This window comes from Suncus etruscus, chromosome 14, assembly GCF_024139225.1.
Source record: "Suncus etruscus isolate mSunEtr1 chromosome 14, mSunEtr1.pri.cur, whole genome shotgun sequence".
In the NCBI taxonomy this organism is placed as follows: Eukaryota; Metazoa; Chordata; class Mammalia; order Eulipotyphla; family Soricidae; genus Suncus; species Suncus etruscus.
This window is the reverse complement of record NC_064861.1, coordinates 84,693,395-84,714,030: the sequence shown is the minus strand read 5'-3', so window position 1 is coordinate 84,714,030 and position 20,636 is coordinate 84,693,395. Positions and strand designations below refer to the sequence as shown.

Below are 20,636 nucleotides of genomic sequence, written 5' to 3'. Positions count from 1 at the left end.
AAGAGAGAGAGAAGTTGAGTGGGAGAGGGCAAGTTGAGTGAAGAAAGGAACCCCATAAAGTAAAAGAGAGGAAGCACACCCCCAAGTAGTCAGTCAGGAGATTCCCAAGGGGGAGGGGAGAGAAGAGAGTCTGTGTGTAGAAAAAATGCTCAAAAATGGGATGATGTGGAAAATTCTAAAGATCCTCGAGACCTTCTGAGATCAGGCGACCCTCTGAGAGCCTTCTTTCACCTGGCAGTAGGATGGGCAGAGCTGGGTACAGAGAGTGCCCGGGCTGGGGTGAGTTTCCTTCCGAGGCTGCCCTCACCCCACCCAGAAGCCAGTGTGTAGCTCCAGCAGGCACAGTTGGACTAAATATAACCAAGCTGGCCCAGGGCCCAGCAGCCATGAGGAAGGAGAGGGCCCTCTCTCTCCCACCCTCTGAGCTGTGTGTGCCATCCTCTAGGTGACCCTGGATGCCCCAGGATTCTGGATTCTGGAGCTCAGGGTTCAAGGGACCCTCCCCTCCAGCTCCCTACCTCCTATAAGTACCCTCTCCCCATTCTGACATCGGGAAGTTGTGTTCTGCAAGCAGGCCTGGCCTCTCACACCAGGTTCGAGTCCTGCCTTTGTCCCTACACAACCCTTCCTCTTCACCCTACTGGGTTAAGCTACTCTTGGACCAGAGCACTAAGTCAGGAGTAGCTCTGAGCATCTCTGGGTGGGGCCCCCAAACCAATTCTCATCATCATCAAAAAAGGTCAGCTTGGGCATCCTTAGAGCCTCCTGTCTACCTCAAGTGGTGCTGCCTATCTGTGAGTACCCCTAGAATCCATGCACCAAAATAGAATGCATCATGAAGTTAACCCCGGAGTACACCCTTCTCTTCCTTCCCTTCCTTCCCTCCCCTCCCTTCCCTCCCTCCCTCCCTCCTTCCTTCCCTCCCTCCCTCCCTCCCTCCCTCCCTCCCTCCTTCCCTCCCTCCCTTCCTTCCTTCCTTCCTTCCTTCCTTCCTTCCTTCCTTCCTTCCTTCCTTCCTTCCTTCCTTCCTTCCTTCCTTTCCTTCCTTCTTCCTTCCTTCCTTCCTTCCTTCCTTTCCTTCTTCCTTCCTTCCTTCCTTCCTTCCTTCCTTCCTTCCTTCCTTCCTTCCTTCCTTCCTTCCTTCCTTCCTTCCTTCTTCCTTCCTTTCTTTCTTCCTTTCTTCCTTCCTTTCTTTCACACCAGGCCATGCACAGGCTTTACTCCTGGCTCTGCACTCAGGGATGACTCTTTTTTTTTTTTTTTTGGTTTTTGGGTCACACCCAGCAGTGCTCAGGGGTTACTCCTGGCTGTCTGCTCAGAAATAGCTCCTGGCAGGCACGGGAGACCATATGGGACACCCGGATTCGAACCAACCACCTTTGGTCCTGAATCGGCTGCTTGCAAGGCAAACACCGCCGTGCTATCTCTCCGGGCCCTCAGGGATGACTCTTGGGGAACTTAGGGAACATATGTGGTAAGAGAATTTGAACTCAGGTTGTCTGCATGCAAGGCAACAGTCCCACCTGCTGTGTCATATCTTGGTTTCACGATCTCCCCTTTCTGAGCCTCAGTTTGTCTCCTCATAATAGCCACCACTTCAAGGATGGGGTGCAAGGCCTGGAGATGCAAGCATAAGGCTCAGCTTTGGGGGAGCCAGCTTGGGTGTGGGTGTTGTGGGAATACTAAGGGGGTCCCTGTGTCCTGTCTCCTGCTCAGTGGTGGGCTATGAAAGGCCATTGTGTGGCCTGGCCGGGTGGGCAGGAGCGGAATGCCAGCGGGCAAGCAGACAGCCATTGTCCGAGGGAATGTGCCTATGAGCGCTGACCTTTCCTGGGTGGGGGCGGGCTGGCATGCCAGGTGGGGGCTGGGAGTGGGGGGGTGCAATGGGCAAAGGCAGCTTCATCCCCATCTCCCCAGAAGGGATGGTGAATCCCCAGGTCTTTTATTTGTTTTTGTTTGGGGGCTATGCACTACTATGCTCAGTGCTCAGGGATCAGTCCTGACAAGCTGTGGGGGACCATATGGGGTGTAAGGCATTGAGCCTGGGTTGACATTGTGCAAGGCAGGTGCTTTCCTACTGTCCTATCTCTCTGACCCCTTTGTCATTTTGACTGGTACTTTGTTTGTTTTTGGGTCACACCTGGCAGTACTCAGGGGTTACTCCTGGCTGGCTCTGTGCTCAAAAGTAGCTCCTGGCAGGTTCTGGGGACCATACGGGATTCAAACCAGAGTCCCTCCTGTGTTGGCCACATGCAAGGCAAACGCCTTACCACTGTGCCATCAATCCAGCCCCTAACTGGTCTCTTGTTCTAAAGAGCTTGTTTCTGCAAAGGTAGGAAGTAAAGATTTTTTTGATTGCAGGTTTTGTTTTGTTTTGTTTTTGGACCACACCCTATGAGCAATGCTGAGAAGTTAGTCATGGCTCTGCCCTCAGGAATTACTCCTGGTGCTCAAAGGACCATATGGGATGCCTGGGATGGAACCTGGGTCGGCTATGTGCAAGGCAAGCTCTCTGTCTTCTGAACTATTGCTCTGGCCCTGGGGAGAGGTGGACAAAAGAGCAACTGTGCCTGCTACCCCCTTTGATCACTTAGAATTAGCTAGATACTTAGCCAGGACTGGAACTTTCTATTAAGTCCCAGAAGCTGGAGCAATATTACAGCAAGTAGGGCACTAGACTATCATGCAAGCATCATGAATTCAATCTCAGCACCATATATGGTCCCCCAACTGGCCAGGAGTAAGCCCTGAACATCACCAGGTGTTGTTTCTCCCTTAAGAAAAAAAAATGGCAAAGGCAAAAAATGGAAGCTGGAGTGATAGCACATCTGGGAGGGTGTTTGCCTTGCCCAGGACCTACTCGGGTTCAATCCCTAGCATCCCATATGGTCCTCTGAGACTGCCTGGAGTGATTTCTGGATGCAGAGCCAGGTTAAGTCCTGAGTGTTGCTGGATGTGGGTCCCAAACCAAACCAAACAAACAAACACAAAGAAAAAGCTCAAGTCACTGGGTAACCCTCATGACCATAGTAAGTGACTTGCCATATCCCAGACCCAGGAATGGGGGCCATGATGAGCCTGACCTCCTAGGGGTGTTCAGGCACATGATGGGACACTTCATCCAAGGTCATGACCTCAGGAAGTTCTTAGCCACAATGATAGCAAGTGCTTTAGGTAACTGGAGAGCCAGCCTAAGGGCTGAGCACGGACTTTGTGGGAAAGAGAACAGGATTCCACCCCCAGCATTGCATGCTCTCCAGAGCACTGCCAAGAGTGAGCCCCAGAACACCCACCCAGCATGGTGTAACGCCTGAGCACCATGGGATTGGATATTGCAATTGGGATGGGCTCCCAATACCATGTACCCTGGAAAACAGTGAAATGACAAGTGCTTAAAAAGGGCCTAAACAGGGTACAGGGCACTACCCTTGTACATGGCCAACCTGAGTTTGATCCCTGATACAACAGATGTGCACAAGCAGCACCAGGCGTGACTGGCACTGCCCATCACATGCCAGGCACTTCCACATTGCTGACTCACTGAGTCTCCTCACCTGACAGCTCTGTTGCTGGTGACCATTTTCCTCAGTCTAGAGAAGAGGAAACTGAGGCCCAGAATAGTGAGGGATTGACTGAAGTCCTCAGCTTGGTCCTAACTATTGGAGTGAGGATGGGGTATCGAAGCCCCACCCAGATTGTTCTGGATTTACTCAAGAGCGCTCCTGGGCCATAGGGAGTAATAGTTCGTGGATGACCCGGGTATGATCCCCAGCATCCCATATGATCTCTTGACCACCTCCAGGAGTGATTTCTGAGTGCAGAGCCAGGAGTAATCCCAAAGCATTGCTGAGTGTGGCCCTCCCTCAAAACAAAAGATAACAGGGACCAAATCTGGGTCAGAGAAATAGTATAGTGGGAAGGGTGCTTGCCTTGCATGTGATCAATCAGAATTTGATCCCTAATACCCCACCCCATGTAGTCCCCTGAGCCTGCCAGGAAAGATCCCTAAGTACAGAGCCAGGAGTAACCCCTGAACATTGCTAGTTGTGCCCCCCAAAATAAACAAACAAACAAAAATCCCAAGGCCAATTGTGTGCAAGGCAAGAACCTTCCCATTGTCATATCTCTTGGCCTTTATTCACTTTAGAGTGAATAAAGCAAAACTGTGATCATCTGGAGTGGGCACAGGAGCTCTGCCCATGGGGGGGAGTCTCTGTCCTCTCTCTCTCTCTCTCTCTCTCTCTCTCTCTCTCTCTCTCTCTCTCTCTTTGTTTTTTTGGTTTTTTGGGTCACACCTGGCAGCGCTCAGGGGTTACTCCTGGCTCCATCCTCAGAAATCGCCCCTGGAGGCTCAGGGTACCATGTGGGTTGCCGGGATTTGAACCACTGTCCTTCTGCATGCAGAGTAGATACCTTACCTCCATGCTATCTCTCTGGCCCCATCTGTGTCTCTTTTCTCTTTTTGTTGATTTTGGGTCACATCTGGCTGTGCTCAGGGCTTACTCCTAGCTCTGCTCTCAGGAATCACTCCTGGCAAAGCTTGGAGACCGTATGGAGTGCTGGTGGCTTGAACCCAGGTTAGCCCTATGCAAGGCAAATATTCTACCCACTGTACTATCACTTTACCCCTGACCCTGCACTCCGGGGAGAGGGTATAGACATGGGACAGATCAGGCATTCAGCAACGTTCTGGGGTGTGGGAGAGGCAGCATCTGGTGAGAATGCTCCCCTGCCTCTTCTCAGACCCCTGCACCCAGGAGACCCACGATGCTGGAGGTGACCCCGAGGTGAACACTTCGTGTGAGCACTGCAAGCCTCATGTCTTTCCCTACTCCAAGCCTCTTGCTCTGATCTCTCTGGCAGGCAGCAAGACCCCCGAGGAAAGACAAGTACCTCATAGAAGACAGTGCAGCATCCCAGTCTGGGCTCCAGGCAGAAAGGGGTGCTTGTGTCCAGGCAGCGGTGAGAAGACAGCAGGACTGAGGGGGGGACTCCTTTCCTCCTTATTTGGGGGGTTTGAGGCCACACTCAGTGGCACTTAGGGGTTACTCCTGGCTCTGTGCTCAGAAATCACTCCTGGCAGGCTTGGGGAATCATATGGGATGTCGGGGATCAAATCCTGGTTGTCCCAAGTCGATTGTGCAAGGCAAACACCCTACCGCTGTGCTATTGTTATTGCTCTGGCCCTTCCCTTCTTTTACTAATCTGAAAGCATCAAGCCCGGCCTGTTCCCCTGCTCCCCAGCTCAGGTCCCTCCCTGTCCCCCACTCCACAGGCTCAGAGGCAGCAGGTCCATGCAGAGCTGAAGTGGGTTCTGCAACAGAAGCCAGAGAGGAAGCTGACTAAAAGACCCAGGGTACTGCCAGAAGCACCATGGAGGCGAGGAGTCGGAGCGCAGAGGTGAGCATCCACTGGGCCTGCAGGGAGCACTCACGGGGGCTGGAGCAAGAGAAAGTTTTGGGGTTCTCTGTGCCTCAGTCTCCCTATCTGTGAAATAGCAGCAGAGATGGGCCTATTTGTTGTTGTCATCATTGATGTAGGGGCCTATTGGTGGTTGGGACCACTAGGGTGACTTGCCAGCAGGTACTAAGCCTATTTTATGGGTCAGTATTGGGGCTGCAGAGGTGGTTATGGCCTGAGCTCATGCTGTGGGTGTGGAAGGCTCCAGGTTCTATTTCCAGCACTGCTTAGTCTCCTGTGCTCTATTAGGAGCACAATCCTCAAAGCACAATCAAATTTAATACTAAATTTTCTTGGTTGAAAAGAATTAAAAAGCCAGAGCAATAGCACAACAGGCAGGGCATTTGCCTTGCACATGGCCAACCCTGGTTCAATTATCTGCATCCCATTTGGTCCCCCAAGCCTGCCAGGAGTAATTTCTGAGTACAGAGCCAGGAGTAATTCCTGAGCACCACTGGATGAGGCCTAAAATCTAAAGCCAAACCAAACCAAAACAAAAAGATTCTGTTTTTCTTAATGGTACCACAAACATCTGGGATACTGGGATGGAACCTGGGTAGGCTGCATGTAAGACAAATGTTCTGCCCACTGTGTTTTTGCTCTGGCCCAGAAAAACAGAATCTTTAAGAACATGGATTTTGGGGCCGGAGAGATAGCATGAAGGTAAGGCGTTTGCCTTTCATGCAGAAGGTCATCGGTTCGAATCCCGGCGTCCCATATGGTCCCCTGTGCTTGCCAGGAGCAATTTCTGAGCATGGAGCCAGGAATAACCCCTGAGCACTGCCGGGTGAGACCCAAAAACAAAAACAAACAAACAAAAAAAAAGAACATGGATTTTGGACCCATGGATTCACAAGTCAACTCTACCACTTTATCTTTTGTTTGGTTTTGGTGCCACATCTGGCAATGCTTTGCACTCAGGGATCTTTCTTGGAGTTGCTCAAGGAACCATTGAGGGTGCTAGGAATCAAACCCTGTTTGACTGTGTGCAAGACGAATGTCAGCATTTGTGGGGCCAACATGTCCTACTTTGCTGCCCCATAATGGGCACCTCTTGGCTATCTGGGCATCCTCCTAGAATGTTTGCCTTTGGTGCTGGCCTAGGCCTGGTCTGCCAGATGCCAAGTCCAGAGTGAATGTGCTTGTAAAGAATAAGAGAGGCTGAGGGAGGTGGGAGGGTGCCAGGAGGGTTACTATCTACAGGATGGCTTTTGGGCTTTGGCATCTACACCTAAGGGTGAGTCCCAGCCAGTCATTTTGCTGTCATTTTACTTGTCTTGGACAAATTATTTATTTTTGTTTGTTTGGTTTTGGGCCCACCCAGTGGTACTCAGGGTTTATTCCAGACTCTGCTCAGGAATCACTGAGGGGACCATATGTGGTGCAGGGATCGAAGCCGGGTTGGCCATGTGCAAGGCAAGAGCCCTAGCACTGTACCATCTCTCCATCCCCTGTGACTCCTCTACTGGGAGCAGTTAGTTCTCCCCAAAACAGTGAAGGGGGTTGCTAGAGAGTATGGGGGAGAGTCCCCAGGGCACTGCTGGTGCCATTACAATAAATAACATAAATGCCACTTCTTACCCACGCATCCCTTTCTCTGGATTCCCCTCACCCCTGGATGTTCTGCAGGCCTTGGGGTCAAGTTCACAATAGAGTACAGTCTTGTAGGCATTCCGGCTATTGCACTCCTCCTCCTCCAATCCTTTCCCAGGATTCCTTCTGCACTCTGGAGCTTGTTATAAAAGTGCCTCCCACACCTCTAACTTGCCTATTTTTGTGTGGGGAGGGTCCCACACTTGGCTGTGCTCAGTGGTTGGGCTCAGGGGGCCCTCTGCCATACCACAGATGGAACCTGGCTTGTCCATGAAGCAAGCACTTTCCTTGCTGTACTATCACTCAGTTCCTATTGTAATTTGGGGGATTTGGGAGACACACCAGGAAGTACTCAGGAGCTAGCCAGCTTTGCTTAGGAGTGACCCCTAGCAGTGCTTGGGAAACTATATGTGGTGCCAGATATAACCTGGCTAGGCTGCATATAAGGCCAGTGCCCTACAGCCTGTGTGTACTCTCTCTGGACCATAAACTCGGCCTTTGGAGTAGGGGGTCCCACCTCCTTCTCTTCCCTTCCACTGCCTGCCTCACATTTGTTGGGGGGGTGTGTAGTGGCGCACGCAGTTGGTTGTGAGGCTCACTCCTTTGAATTATGGTTCTTGGGGCTACACTTGTGGACCTTTGGCAGCGTTTTTGTTTGTTTTTTGGGGGGCCACACTTAGTGATGCTCAGGGGTTACTCCTGGCTATGCAATCAGAAATTGCTCCTGGCTAGGGGGACCATATGGGAAGCCAGGGGATCAAACTGCGGTCCCTGTTAGGTCAGCACATGCAAGACAAAGGCCTTACCACTTGCGCCACTGCTCCAGCCCCTTTGGCAGCCTTTTATACCTGCTGAGTAATCCCACCTCTTCTGGTCTGAGATTTTTAGGCTGCAATGATTGGCCCAGCCCTCAACAAGCTCCGCCCTTAATAGCAAATCCCACCCCTTGGCAGTCCAGGCTCCTCCCATTGCACTTTCCCTGCCTGCCCCTAACATCAGGCCACAACCCTAGAAGCACAGCCCTGCCTTACTTACCACCTGGCTCATCTGTCAGTCCAAAACCAGGCTCCCTGGGGCTAGAGCGGTGGCACAAGCAGTAGGGCGTTTGCCTTGCACATGGCTAACCTAAGACAGACCGCAGTTTGATCCTTCAGCGTCCCATATGGTCCCCCAAGCCAGAAGCGATTTCTGAGCATAGCCAGGAGTAACCCTTGAGTGTCACTGGATGTGGCCCCAAAACAAAAACAAAACCAAAAACAAACAAAAGAAAAATCAGGCTCTCCACTTGGCCGCCATGCACTTCTGTTCTAGTTCCACACCTCCCCATCGAGGCATCAAAATAGTTGAATCTCATGCTCAGAAAGGAGATGCCAGAGTATATAGACTCTAATGACCCTCAAGGGGTCAGGCCCAGCTCCAGACACTCTGTGGATCTGTTTAAGAGCAGCTTTTTAGGGCTGGAGTGATAGCACAGCGGTAGGGCATTTGCATTGCATGCTGCCTACCCAGGATGGACCAAACCAAAAAAAAAAAAGAGGTTTTTAGTTTTGGGAGCAACCGGGCGGTGCTCAGAAGTTACTCCTGGCTCTGCACTCAAATCACTCCTGGCAGTCTCGGGGCGATACGGGATGCAGGGGATCGAACCTGGGTAAGTCATGTATAAGGCAAATGCCCTCCCTGCTATGTTATCTCTTTCGCCCTTAACAGCAGCTTTTAAGGGCTCTGGTGACCTGGGGCAAAGTTTTGCTCCAGCACCCTAAGGCACTAACCCTGGTGTCTCTTGGCAGGAGCTGAGGCGGACCGAGTTGGTGGAGATCATCGTGGAGACCGAGGCACACACCGGGGTCAGCGGCATCAACGTAGAGGGCGGCAAGGAGGGAATCTTCGTCCGAGAACTACGCGAGGACTCGCCTGCGGCCCGAAGCCTCAGTCTGCAGGAAGGTGGGCCAGGCTCAGTGGGTGTCTGGAGGCATCGACTGGGGTCCCCGGAATAGCTGGCCACAGAGAGGAGGCTGGCTAGAGGCTGGGAGAGTTTGTGTTTGCTCAGAGCAGGCTCTTGAGGTTCACTGTCGTGGTTTCAATCCTAGATCTGTGTTGAGAATCTTTCCCTGCCTCTGTTTTCTCATCTCCAAAATGGGAATAATGTTAGTACTTACCTCATCTGGCTTATTATGTGGATTCAATGAGTCAGGATTTGAAAAACACTTAGCTGAGTAGCAAAGAGGCATGTGGTGAGCACTACATAAATATTAGTTATTTTTGTTGGGAGTGGGGAGGAGATTGAGGTTGATATGATTTATTTATTTAGGCTACATCTGTTAAACATCTTGTACTTCTTGGGGGCTGGAGAGGTAGCATAGCAGGTAGGATGCTTGCCTGGCATGAGGCTGACCCATCATGTTCAGTCACTGGCACCCTACTAGGGTACCCTGTACCTCCAGGAGAGATTCCTGAATGCAGCACCAAAAGTAACCCCTGAGCATGGCCAGATGTGGCCCTTTCCCAGCATTAAAAAAACAAAAATGTGGCTGGAGAGATAGCACAGTGGTAGGGTGTTTGCCTTGCATGTGGCCAACACAGGACGAACCCCATTTAGATTCTTTTTTTTTTTTTTTTTTTTTTTTTGTGGTTTTTGGGTCACACCCGGCAGTGCTCAGGGGTTACTCCTGGCTCCATGCTCAGAAATTGCTCCTGGCAGGCACAGGGGACCATATGGGACGCCGGGATTCGAACCGATGACCTTCTGCATGAAAGGCAAACACCTTACCTCCATGCTATCTCTCCGGCCCCTCTTTTTTATTTTTTATTATTTATTTATTTATTTATTTTTTGGTTTTTGGGTCTCACCCGGCAGTGCTCAGGGGTTACTCCTGGCTCCACGCTCAGAAGTCGCTCCTGGCAAGCACAGGGGACCATATGGGACGCCGGGATTTGAACCGATGACCTTCTGCATAAGAGGCAAACGCTTTACCTCCATGCTATCTCTCCGGCCCCCCCATTTAGATTCTTGGCATCCCATATGGTTCCCCAAGTTTGCCAGGAACAGCTTCTGAGCAGAGAGCCAGGAGTAACCCAAGCATCACTGGTTGTGGCCCCAAAAACCAAAAAAAAATTAAAAAGTGACTGGAGAGATAGCACAGTGGTAGGGTGTTTGCCTTGCATGCACCAACACAGATGAACCCCAGTTCGATTCCTGGCATCCCATATAGTCCCCTGAGCTTGCCAGGAGCGATTTCTTTTTTTTTTTTTTTTTTTGGTTTTTTTTTTTTTGGGGGGGGCCACACCCTGTGACGCTCAGGGGTTACTCCTGGCTATGCGCTCAGAAGTTGCTCCTGGCTTCTTGGGGGACCATATGGGACGCCGGGGGATCGAACCGTGGTCCGTCCTAGGCTAGCGCAGGCAAGGCAGGCACCTTACCTCCAGCGCCACCGCCCGGCCCCTGGAGGAGCGATTTCTGAGTGCAGAAACAGGAGTAACCCCTGAGTGCCACCAGGTGTGACCCAACACCCCCCAAAAAAATATTTTGATTTTCCAGACATAATTAAAGATGCTTGGACTTGAGCAGTAACTAAATCAGATATTATTCACCTTCAGAGTCTACATGGGAAGGGGCATATCTAAGTGTTGGGAAGTAGCTCAAATTTAAAGCAGTGCCCAGGTTCAATCCAAGGCACTACAGAGTAGGGAAAAAAGGTAAAACACATGGAAAATTAAGGCAGTAACATGAGCTATAGTTGCCAGGACAGAAGCTGTATCTTTTTTTTTTTTGTTTCCTTGGGTCACACCCAGCTGTGCTCAGGGCTTACTTTTGGCTCTGTACTCAGAGATAATTCCTGATGGGACTTGGGGGACCATTTAGGATGCCAGGATCAAACCCAGGTCAGCAGAATGCAGGCAAGTGCCCTTCTACATACTATTGCTCTGGCCCATGAAGCCAGTTTATGTTTTGTTTTGGGGCCACTCTTAAGCTTTGGGGTGTACTCCCAGAATTGTTCCCAACTGTACACCGGGTCCATATGGCACTGATGACAGAATGCAGGCACAGGCATGTTCCGTAGCGTTTCCAGCTCTCGGAGAAATCTCCTGGGGCCAGAGAAGTAGGTAGTACAGCAGTAGGACGTTTGCCTTGCATGAGGCTGACCCAGGATGGACCCAGGTTAGATTCCCGGCATCCTATATGCTACCCTGAGCCTGCCAGGAGCGATTTCTGAGCCTGAGCGCAAAGCCAGGAGTAACCCCTAGCGCCTCCGGGTGTGGCCTCAAAACCAAAACCAAAACAAATATTGGAGCAATCTCCTGGTCCTTTTTTCCCTTCAAATACTATGTTCCTTGCCTTTTCTTTTCATTGCAACATCTGCAATGACCGGAGTTAAAAGCCCTGGTTGTAGTTCCTGAACCCTGAATATAGAGAACATCAGGTTGGGGTGCTTACACATTCATCTTAGGGGTGCACTTTGTGGCGTATCTTGCCTGAATGGGGGCACACTTCCTAGCTGAGGTGCGTGAGTACATGCATATCTTTAGGCTGTTTTATGGCCAGAGATTGGGAAACTGCATTTTTGTTGTTGTTGTTTTGGGGCCAAACCCAGCAGTGCTCAGGGGCGCCACCTGGCTCTGCACTAAGAAATATTCCTGGCAGGCTTGGGGGATCATCTGAGATGCCAGGGATTGAACCTGAGTTGGAAAGGCCTGAACCAGTCATGTGGCTATCTGAAAGCATATTCCAGGCAGAGGGAACTGTCTGTGCAAATGCCCCAAGATGGAGTTTGATGCTTGGGGGAGCAGCAAGGATGGCAGAGTGACTACTAGTTGTTGCAAGTCAGCCCCTGAAGAGGTTGACTGATGGAGGGATGGAGAATGAGGCCCTTTTCTTCCAGCTCGGAGCACGCGTCTGCCACCCTGTCTAGCCCACGGTTCTGAGGTGAAACGGCGGGTAAACAGCTCGCAGACAATCAGGCTCGTGGAAATATTTGCTTTATTTGGATGGACAAAACTGAAGTCCAAAGACTCAGATTCAGTTCCAGCCAGCAAAAGCCCTCGCCTTCCACAGACCCTTGCTCTTATAGTCCAGAGTCAGGTCCCACCCAATGGTGGGATCAGATACCAACCAATGGTGGAAGCAGAATCAGGTCCTACCCTAGGGTGGGGGCAGAATGCCAGGTCACACCCTAGGGTAGGGCACAATCACCTAATCAGATTAGGGTGAGCAACATAGTAATCCCCCAAAATATTTACATACACAACACTAGTACTACTAAATAACAGATTTAGGGGGCTTGAGAGAGAACACAGTGATAGGACATTTGCCTTGCATGTGACCAATCCCAGACAGACTCTGGTTTGATTCCTGGCATCCCCGAGTCAGGAGCAACTTCTGAGTGCATAGCCAGGAGTAACCCCTGAACACCAGGTGTGACCCAAAAACAAAACCAAAAAAATATATATTTTAAAGGAGAAATCTTTTTTTTTTTTTTTTGGGCCACACCTGTTTGACACTCAGGGGTTACTCCTGGCTATGCACTCAGAAATCGCCCCTGGCTTGGGGGGACCATATGGGACACCGGGGGATCGAACCACGGTCCGTCCTACGCTAGCGCTTGCAAGGCAGACACCTTACCTATAGCGCCACCTTCCTGGCCCCAGAAATCTTAAGAATTAAACATGTGGTGGGATAAGAGAATGGCCCTAAAATTTGTCCAGAGGCCAAGGAGGTGGTATAGAGGCAGGGTACTTGCCTAGCACGTGGTCGTCCTAAGTTTGCCCTCTGATGCCCCGTATGACCCAGGGAGCCCCATCAGGTGTGATCCCTGAGTGTAGAGCCAGGAGTAAGCCCTGAGCACTGCTGGGTGTGGCCAAAAACAAACCAAAAAAAGCTGTGTCCGGGCCCGAAGAGATAGCACAGCAGTGTTTGCCTTGCAAGCAGCCGATCCAGGACCAAAGGTGGTTGGTTCAAATCCCGGTGTCCCATATGGTCCCCTGAGCCTGCCAGGAGCTATTTCTGAGTAGACAGCCAGGAGTGACCCCTGAACACTGCCGGGTGTGGCCCAAAAAAACAAAAAAAGAAAAAAAGAAAAAAAAAGAAATTAGTCCTGGCAGGCTTGTGGGACCATATGGATCAAATCCAGGTCAGTTGCATGCAAGGCAAACACCCTATCCACTGTGCTACTGCTCTGAGCTCCAGGGATTATTTTTTATTGGGGGCAGGGGCAGGAGTTGGGGCCATATCCAGCTGTGCTCAGAGGCTATTCCTGGCTCTGTGTCAGAATTATCCCCTGGCAGTGTTCAGAATAAACTCTGTGTGGTGTCAGGGATAGAATTGGTAAGTTATCCACAAGGAAATTGTCTGAAGCCCCTTACTATCTCTCTGGCCCCCTTTTAGTTTTTGTTTCTGTTTTTGTTTTTGGGCCACACCCAACTGTGGTGCTCAGGGATTACTCCTAGCTCTGCACTCAGAAATCTCTCCTGGCAGGCTCGGGGTACTATATAGGATGCTGGGGATCAAACCCAGGTCTGCCTTGAGTCAGCAGCATAAAAGGCAAATGCCCTACCATTGTGCTATCATTCTGGTCCCCTAGTTTTTTTTTGTTTTTGTTTTTGTTTTTTTAGGCCACACCCGGTGACGCTCAGGGGTTACTCCTGGCTATATGCTCAGAAATTGCTCCTGGATTGGGGGACCATATGGGACGCGGGGGGATCAAACCGTGGTCTGTCCTAGGCTAGCATGCACAAGGCAAACACACCCTACTGCCCAAGTTTTTGTTTCTTTGGTCCACACCTGTCAGTGATTGGGAGGCAAACACACCCTACCGCCTTGCACTTGATCCTGTGCTTGGGGTCACCCCTGCAAGATCTGGTGTCAGGACTCGAACCTGAGCTCCTGCATGTAAAATATGCAATGGGCCCACTGATCCCTACCAGTGGGATTCTGGACCAGAGGTTGGAATTGGTGATCCTGTAAATGGGAAACACGGTCTGAGTTTGTTTGGAGGAAGACCAGAAATACAGTTGGGATGTGAAAAATGAGAGGTTGGACAGCAAGATAAGATGTAGAGAAATTAAGTGTATGAGTTAAGATGGAGGGGAGCAGGCTGAGTTGTAGATGGACCCTTGGGAGGCATCAGCAGATTTGAGATATTTGTGGGGGAATCTCTTAGGGGTGTTCAGGGCTTACTCCTGGCTCTGTGCTTAGAGAATGCTCCTAGTGGGGCTTGAGAGGACCATATAGGATTGAACTCAGGTCAGCTGCTTGCAAAATTTTTGATTTTAAATAATTGTGAACCAAAGGCTACATAAAAAAATAATAATGACTGAATCTGGGGCAGGAGAGATAGCACAGTGGTAGGGTGTTTGCCTTGCATACAGCCAATCCAGGATGGACAGTGGTTCGAATCCTGACATTTCATATGGTCCTCCGTGCCTGCCAGGAACCGTTTCTGAGCACAGAGCCAGGAGTAACCCCTAAGTGCCACAGGGTGTGACCCAAACCCCTCTCCCCAAAATATGAATCTGGATGAGCTTCCCAGAGTGGCTGGTATGGCCTGTACATGAGACAAGGACCTGAGGTGTGGGGCTGTTTTCAGGAGTCTGTGGAGCCTGAGGAGGAACCTGTTTTTTTTTTTTTTTTTTTTTTTGGGGGGGGGGTGTTTCCAGAGTGGGAGGGTATGAGGATGAAACAGAAGTTCCAGGGTTGGGTCTGACAGATGGCATGGTTCAAACAGATGAAGGCAACAAATGAAAAGTGGACTAAATTGCCACAGTTCAGAAGTTTCTTTGGCTCTCAGGGGACAGGCTGTGCTAGGGCTAAACACCTTGAATAGAGACTTCTAGAAGGGACCAGAGAGATAGCATGGAGGCAAGGGCATTTGTCTTGCATGCAGAAGGACAGTGGTTCGAATCCTGGTATCCCATATGGCCCCCTGTGCCTGCCAGAAGCGATTTCTGAGCATAGAGTCAGGAGTAACCCCTGAGCACTGCCGGGTGTGATCCAAAAGAAATTTCTGGAAGTTTTTTTCAAATTACTTTATCAGTATCTGACAGGTGAGGCATGCAGAAGGACTGATAAGGGTGGTGAGCATGGCATAGCGGGCATGTTTCTATTGGGGCAGAGCTAATACGATGGGTGGGGCTTCCATTTAAAGAGTGGATCTTGGCTCCTGAACAGCGAGTAATAGCTTGCCTTGTGCACACACAACCCAGGTTTGATCCCTAGCATCCCATATGATCCCCCGAGCTCTCTAGGAGTAATACCTAAGTGCAGAGCTAGGAATATTAAATATCGCCTGATGTTGGCCCCAAATAAATCAAAACAAAATAAATGATTGGTGTGGAGCTCGGGTGATAAATAGGGGTACTTCCTTTTGGGGGGAGTTTGGGTCACACCTAGTGGCATTCAGGGATTACTCCTGGCTCTGAGCTCAGAAACTGCTCCTGGCAGGCTCGGGGAACCATATGGGATGCTGGGATTTGAACCACCACACCTGTCCTGGATCAGCTGCATGCAAGGCAAACACCCTACCGATGTGTGCTCTCTCCAGCCCCTAGAGTGCTTCCTTCTCTTTTTTTTTTTTGGGGGGGGGGCATCACATCTAGCAGCACTCAGGGATTACTCCTGGCTCTATGCTCAGAAACTCCCCCACCCCTGGCAGGCTCGGGGACCCTATGGGATGCTGGGATTCGAACCACCATCCTTCTGCATGCAAAGCAAATTCCCTACCTCCATGCTCTCTCTCCTGGATGCTTCCTTTTTGTTTTTGGGCCACACCCGACGGTGCTCAGGGGTTACTCCTGGCTGTCTGCTCAGAAATAGCTCCTGGCAGGCACGGGGGACCATATGGGACACCAGGATTTGAACCAACCACCTTTGGTCCTGGATCGGCTGCTTGCAAGGCAAATGCCGCTGTGCTATCTCTCCGGGCTCTGAATGCTTCCTTTTTAAGGGTGGATCTTGGTGACTCCTTCCTGCACTTAGGAATAGGATGGCCAGGACTTGATCAGGCCTCCCAGATCAGGTCCTGAACTGGGCCGAACCAGACCTGGGAGAGACCTGGAAATAATGCTCAGTCCTGCCCACCTCCACCTTGTCCCACAGGAGACCAGCTGCTGAGCGCACGTGTGTTCTTCGAGAACTTCAAATACGAGGACGCCCTCCGCCTGCTGCAATGTGCCGAGCCCTACAAGGTCTCCTTCTGCCTAAAGCGCACTGTGCCCACCGGGGACCTGGCGCTGCGGCCTGGGACCGTGGCTGGCTACGAGATCAAAGGCCCACGGGCCAAGGTGGCCAAGCTGGTACGCGTGCTTAGCTCGGCCCCAGCCTTGGAGTACCCCAGTGACTCGGGCTCCACACCATGAGCCTCAATCACTCCCGTCGTGGCCAGCCATGCTGTGCCCTCTGTCTTGTCACTAACCCAAAGCTAATCCCACTCTCTATCTTCTGTTCTCTGCCCCTAAATTCCTCCCTGGGGAGGGGGACCCACCCATGCCAGGGCAGGCCCCACAGCCTCCAGGGGGAGATGGCCCCCAGCATCTGACCTTCCACTCCTGTTGACTCACTGTGTGAGCCCAAATAATCATCTTCACTTCCCAGGGCAGTAATGGTGACATAGCAAAAGGCTGCACCCCATGCTCAACCCAGCCCCAGCCTGGCCCCGTTCTGGATGGGTACCCCCCCCACCCCACCCAGCAGGTCCATTCTGGGACCCCCACCCCATCCAGCAGGTTCATTCTGGGCCTCCCATTGTCCCACCGCCTCCCGCCTCTTTCCTCTCTCCCCAGAACATCCAGAGTCTGTCCCCTGTGAAGAAGAAGATGATGTTGGTGCCGGGGGCCCTGGGGGCCTCTGCCGACCTGGCGCCCGTTGACGTCGAATTCTCCTTCCCCAAGTTCTCCCGCCTGCGTAGGGGCCTCAGAGCCGAGGCGGCCAAGGGGCCAGTCCCAGCTGCCCCGACTCGCCGGCGCCTTCAGCTACCACGGCTGAGAGTCCGAGAAGTGGCAGAGGAGGCCCACATAGCCCGACTGGCGGCCGCTGCCCCCCCAACTAGGAAGGCTAAAGGGGAGGTGGAAGTGGTGACGGGGCCCCTTTTCACAGCCCCCCAGCTGGAGCTGGTGGCACCGCGGCTACCAGGGGCTGAGGTGGGTGTTGCCCAGGTCCTTGCCCCAAAGGAGCGGGCAGAGGTGGCCACAGCCGCAGAGGCAGCCACTGGCTTTGCCCTCCACCTGCCCAGCCTGGGGTTAGGCACCCCCTCTGTACCAGCGGTGGAAGCTCCGGCCGGAGGGATCCCGGTGCCCCAAGTGGAGCTGCCCGCCTTGCCCTCCTTACCCGCTCTGCCCACACTTCCCTGCCTGGAAACCCGGGAAGGCACAGCAGCAGCAGCGGTGGTGGTGCCCACTGTGGATGTGGCAGCGCCATCGGTGGGTGTGGACCTGGCCTTGCCGGGGGCAGAGGTGGAGGTCCCAGGAGAGGTGCCTGAGGTGGCCCTGAAGATGCCTCGCCTCAGTTTCCCCCGCTTTGGGGCCCGAGCCAAGGAGGGTGTTGAAGCCAAAGCAGCCAAGGGCAGCCCTGAGACCAAAGCGAAGGGGCCCCGACTCCGAATGCCCACCTTTGGGCTTTCTCTCCTGGAGCCCCGGCCAGCTGCCCCTGAAGCAGAGAGCAAGTTGAAGCTGCCCAGCCTCAAGATGCCCTCCTTTGGCATCGGAGCCTCAGCACCTGAGGTTAAGCTGCCCAGGGGTCCTGAGGTGAAGCTCCCCAAAGCCCCTGACATCAAACTCCCAAAAGTGCCTGAGACGACCCTTCCAGATGTGCATCTCCCTGATCTGCAGCTGCCGAAAGTTCCAGAAATGAAGCTTCCCAAGGTGCCTGAGATGGCCGTGTCGGAAATGCAACTTCCAGATCTGCAGCTACCTAAGGTTCCAGAAATTAAGCTCCCCAAAGTGCCCGAGATGGCCGTGTCAGAGATGCAGCTTCCGGAACTGCAGCTGCCAAAGGTTTCAGAAATGAAGCTTCCCAAGGTGCCTGAAATGGCCGTGTCAGAAATGCAGCTTCCGGAGCTGCAGCTGCCCAAAGTCTCTGAGATGAAACTCCCTGAGATGAAACTCCCCAAGGTACCTGAGATGACCATACCAGACATGCATCTCCCTGAACTGCAGCTGCCCAAGGTTTCGGAAATGAAGCTCCCGAAGATGCCAGAGATGGCTGTGCCCGACATGCAGCTTCCAGAGCTGCAGCTGCCCAAGGTTTCGGAGATGAAGCTGCCCAAGATGCCCGAAGTGGCCGTACCAGACGTGCACCTGCCCGAACTGCAGCTGCCCAGAGTCTCCGAGTTGAAACTCCCTGAGATGAAGCTCCCCAAGATGCCCGAGGTGGCCGTGTCGGAAAAGCAGCTTCCAGAACTGCAGCTCCCCAAAGTTTCCGAGTTGAAAGTCCCCGACATGAAACTTCCCGAGATGAAGCTTCCAGAGATAAAACTCCCAAAGGTGCCTGATGTGGCCATGCCTGAGGTGCTCCTCCCAGAGATGCGACTGCCCGAAGTGCCAGTGTCGAAAATGCCTGAAGTTCACCTGCCCGGGGCTCCCGAAGTACAGCTCAAAGTTTCCGGGGCCCAGCAGGCAGAGGGGAAGGAATTTAGCTTCAAGATGCCCAAAATGACAATGCCCAAACTGGGGAGGGCAAAGTCGCCACCTCGGGGCAAGGTGGGCGAGGCAGGGGTTGAGGTGTTGGGGAAGTTGGTGACCAGCACCTGCTTGCAGCCTGCAGCAGGTCTTGAGGTTCGGGGGGACGGTCCGTCTCTCACATTGCCCTCAGTAGAGCTCGACCTGCCAGGTGCCCTTGGCCTGGAGGGGCAGGTCCAGGCAGCAGGAGTAGGCAAAGTGGAGCGGGCAGAGGGTGCTGGCATAGCAGTGGGGCTGGGGGAAGGCACCTTTCGGATGCCCACAGTTGAGCTCGTCACTCCCCAGCTGCCTGAAGTAGAGGTTGAGGAAGGACAGCTCGAGGTGACGGAGGTGAAGGTGAAATCAGCCTCCAAGTTCTCGCTGCCCAAGTTCGGACTGTCGGGGCCCAAGCTGACCAAGGCCGAGGCCGAAGGGGTCAGGCGAGCCTCCAAACTGAAGGGCTCCAAGTTCCCCATCTCCCTGCCCAAGGTTTGGGTGGGGACAGAGGCAGAAACCAAAGGGACCGGGGAGGCAGGTCTGCTGCCCGCCCTTGATCTCTCCATTCCCCGTGTGGGCCTGGATGCCCACCTGCCCACGGGCAAGGGGGAGGCAGTGGTGGGGGCGGATGTCAAGTTGAAGGGGCCCAGGTTCGTCCTGCCCAAGTTTGGAGGCCGAGGCCGGGACGCTGAGGAGGAGGAGCTTGTGAGTGGGGTGTCCGAGTTGGAAGGCAAAGGCCGGGCCCGGGAGGGGAAGGTGAAGATGCCTAAGCTGAAGATGCCCACCTTTGGTTTGGTGCGAGGGAAGGAAGCAGAAACTCTGAGTGGACGGATCAGCCCTGGGGCCAAGGCAGAGTCCCCGGGGACAGCCGTGGGGGCGCTCAAGTTCCCTGAGGTGGAGCTGGTGCCGCTGGGGGCCCAGGAGGAAGGAAAACTCGAAGGGACAGTGGGCATTAGTGGGGTTCAGGTCTCAGGCCTGCAGGTGACCACAGCGAGGCTGACTGGCTCTGAGGGCCAAGAGGGCGGGATCAGGATGCCTCCACTGGGCATCTCTGTGCCCCAGGTGGAACTGACCGGCTTTGGGGAGGTGACCCAGGGTCTGCAGGTCGATGGTGCTGTCCCCTCAGCAGGTGGCACGGCTGGCCACAAGGCCCAGGTGGCCGTGGCTAAGCCAGAAGTTCAGGTGACAGGAGGCGATCTGCTGGTGGGTGAGGGTGTCTTCAAGATGCCTGCAGTGACACTGCCCCAGCTTGAGCTGGACGTGGGCCTGAAGAGCCAAGAGGGTCAAGCCGGTGAGGGCGCCTCTGCTGAGGGTGGGATCAGGCAGAAAATGGCCATGTCGGGAGTCAGGGCAGAAGGGTCTGGGGACCGGCCTCTATCTGCTGAGCGCACTTTCCACCTCTCGCTGCCCGACGTGGAGCTCTCGCCACCCAGCGTGAGCAGCCACGCCGAGTACCAGGTAGCAGAAGGCGAGGGGGAGGCCGGGCACAAGCTCAAGGTGCGGCTGCCACGGTTTGGCCTGGCACGGGCCAGGGATGGGGCTGAGGAGGGTGAGAAGGCCAAGAGCCCGAAGCTGCGGCTGCCCCGAGTGGGATTCAGCCAGGATGAGGCTACCCCACGGGACAGGGATGGGGACAGGGACAGGGACGGCTCCCCCAGCCCTGAGGAGGAGGAAGAAGGTAGCAGCGAAGGAGCATCAGGACGCCGTGGCCGGGTCCGGGTCCGCCTGCCTCGGGTGGGCCTGGCCTCCCCTTCCAAGTCCCCCGGCGGAGAGAAGTCCCCCAAATTTCGCTTCCCTCGTGTGTCCCTGAGCCCCAAGGGCCGAAGTGGAGAAAAAGAGGAGGGTGGCTTCCGGGTCAGGCTGCCCAGCGTCGGGTTCTCAGAATCAGGGACTCCAAGCTCCACCAGGATGGAGGGGACCCAGGCAGTGGTCATCTGAGGTCC

The 20,636-nt window shown here is 53.4% G+C and overlaps 1 protein-coding gene across 1 annotated transcript; it reads left to right on the top strand.

Annotated features, from left to right (window-relative positions):
* The first annotated feature begins 5,373 nt into the window (after nt 1-5,373).
* PRX (periaxin) lies at nt 5,374-20,631 on the top strand. Its single transcript, XM_049787138.1, has 4 exons — nt 5,374-5,400; nt 8,841-8,994; nt 16,142-16,338; nt 16,825-20,631. Exons 1-4 carry the CDS (start codon nt 5,374-5,376, stop codon nt 20,629-20,631), a joined length of 4,185 nt encoding a protein of 1,394 aa, XP_049643095.1.
* Nucleotides 20,632-20,636: the final 5 nt, after the last annotated feature.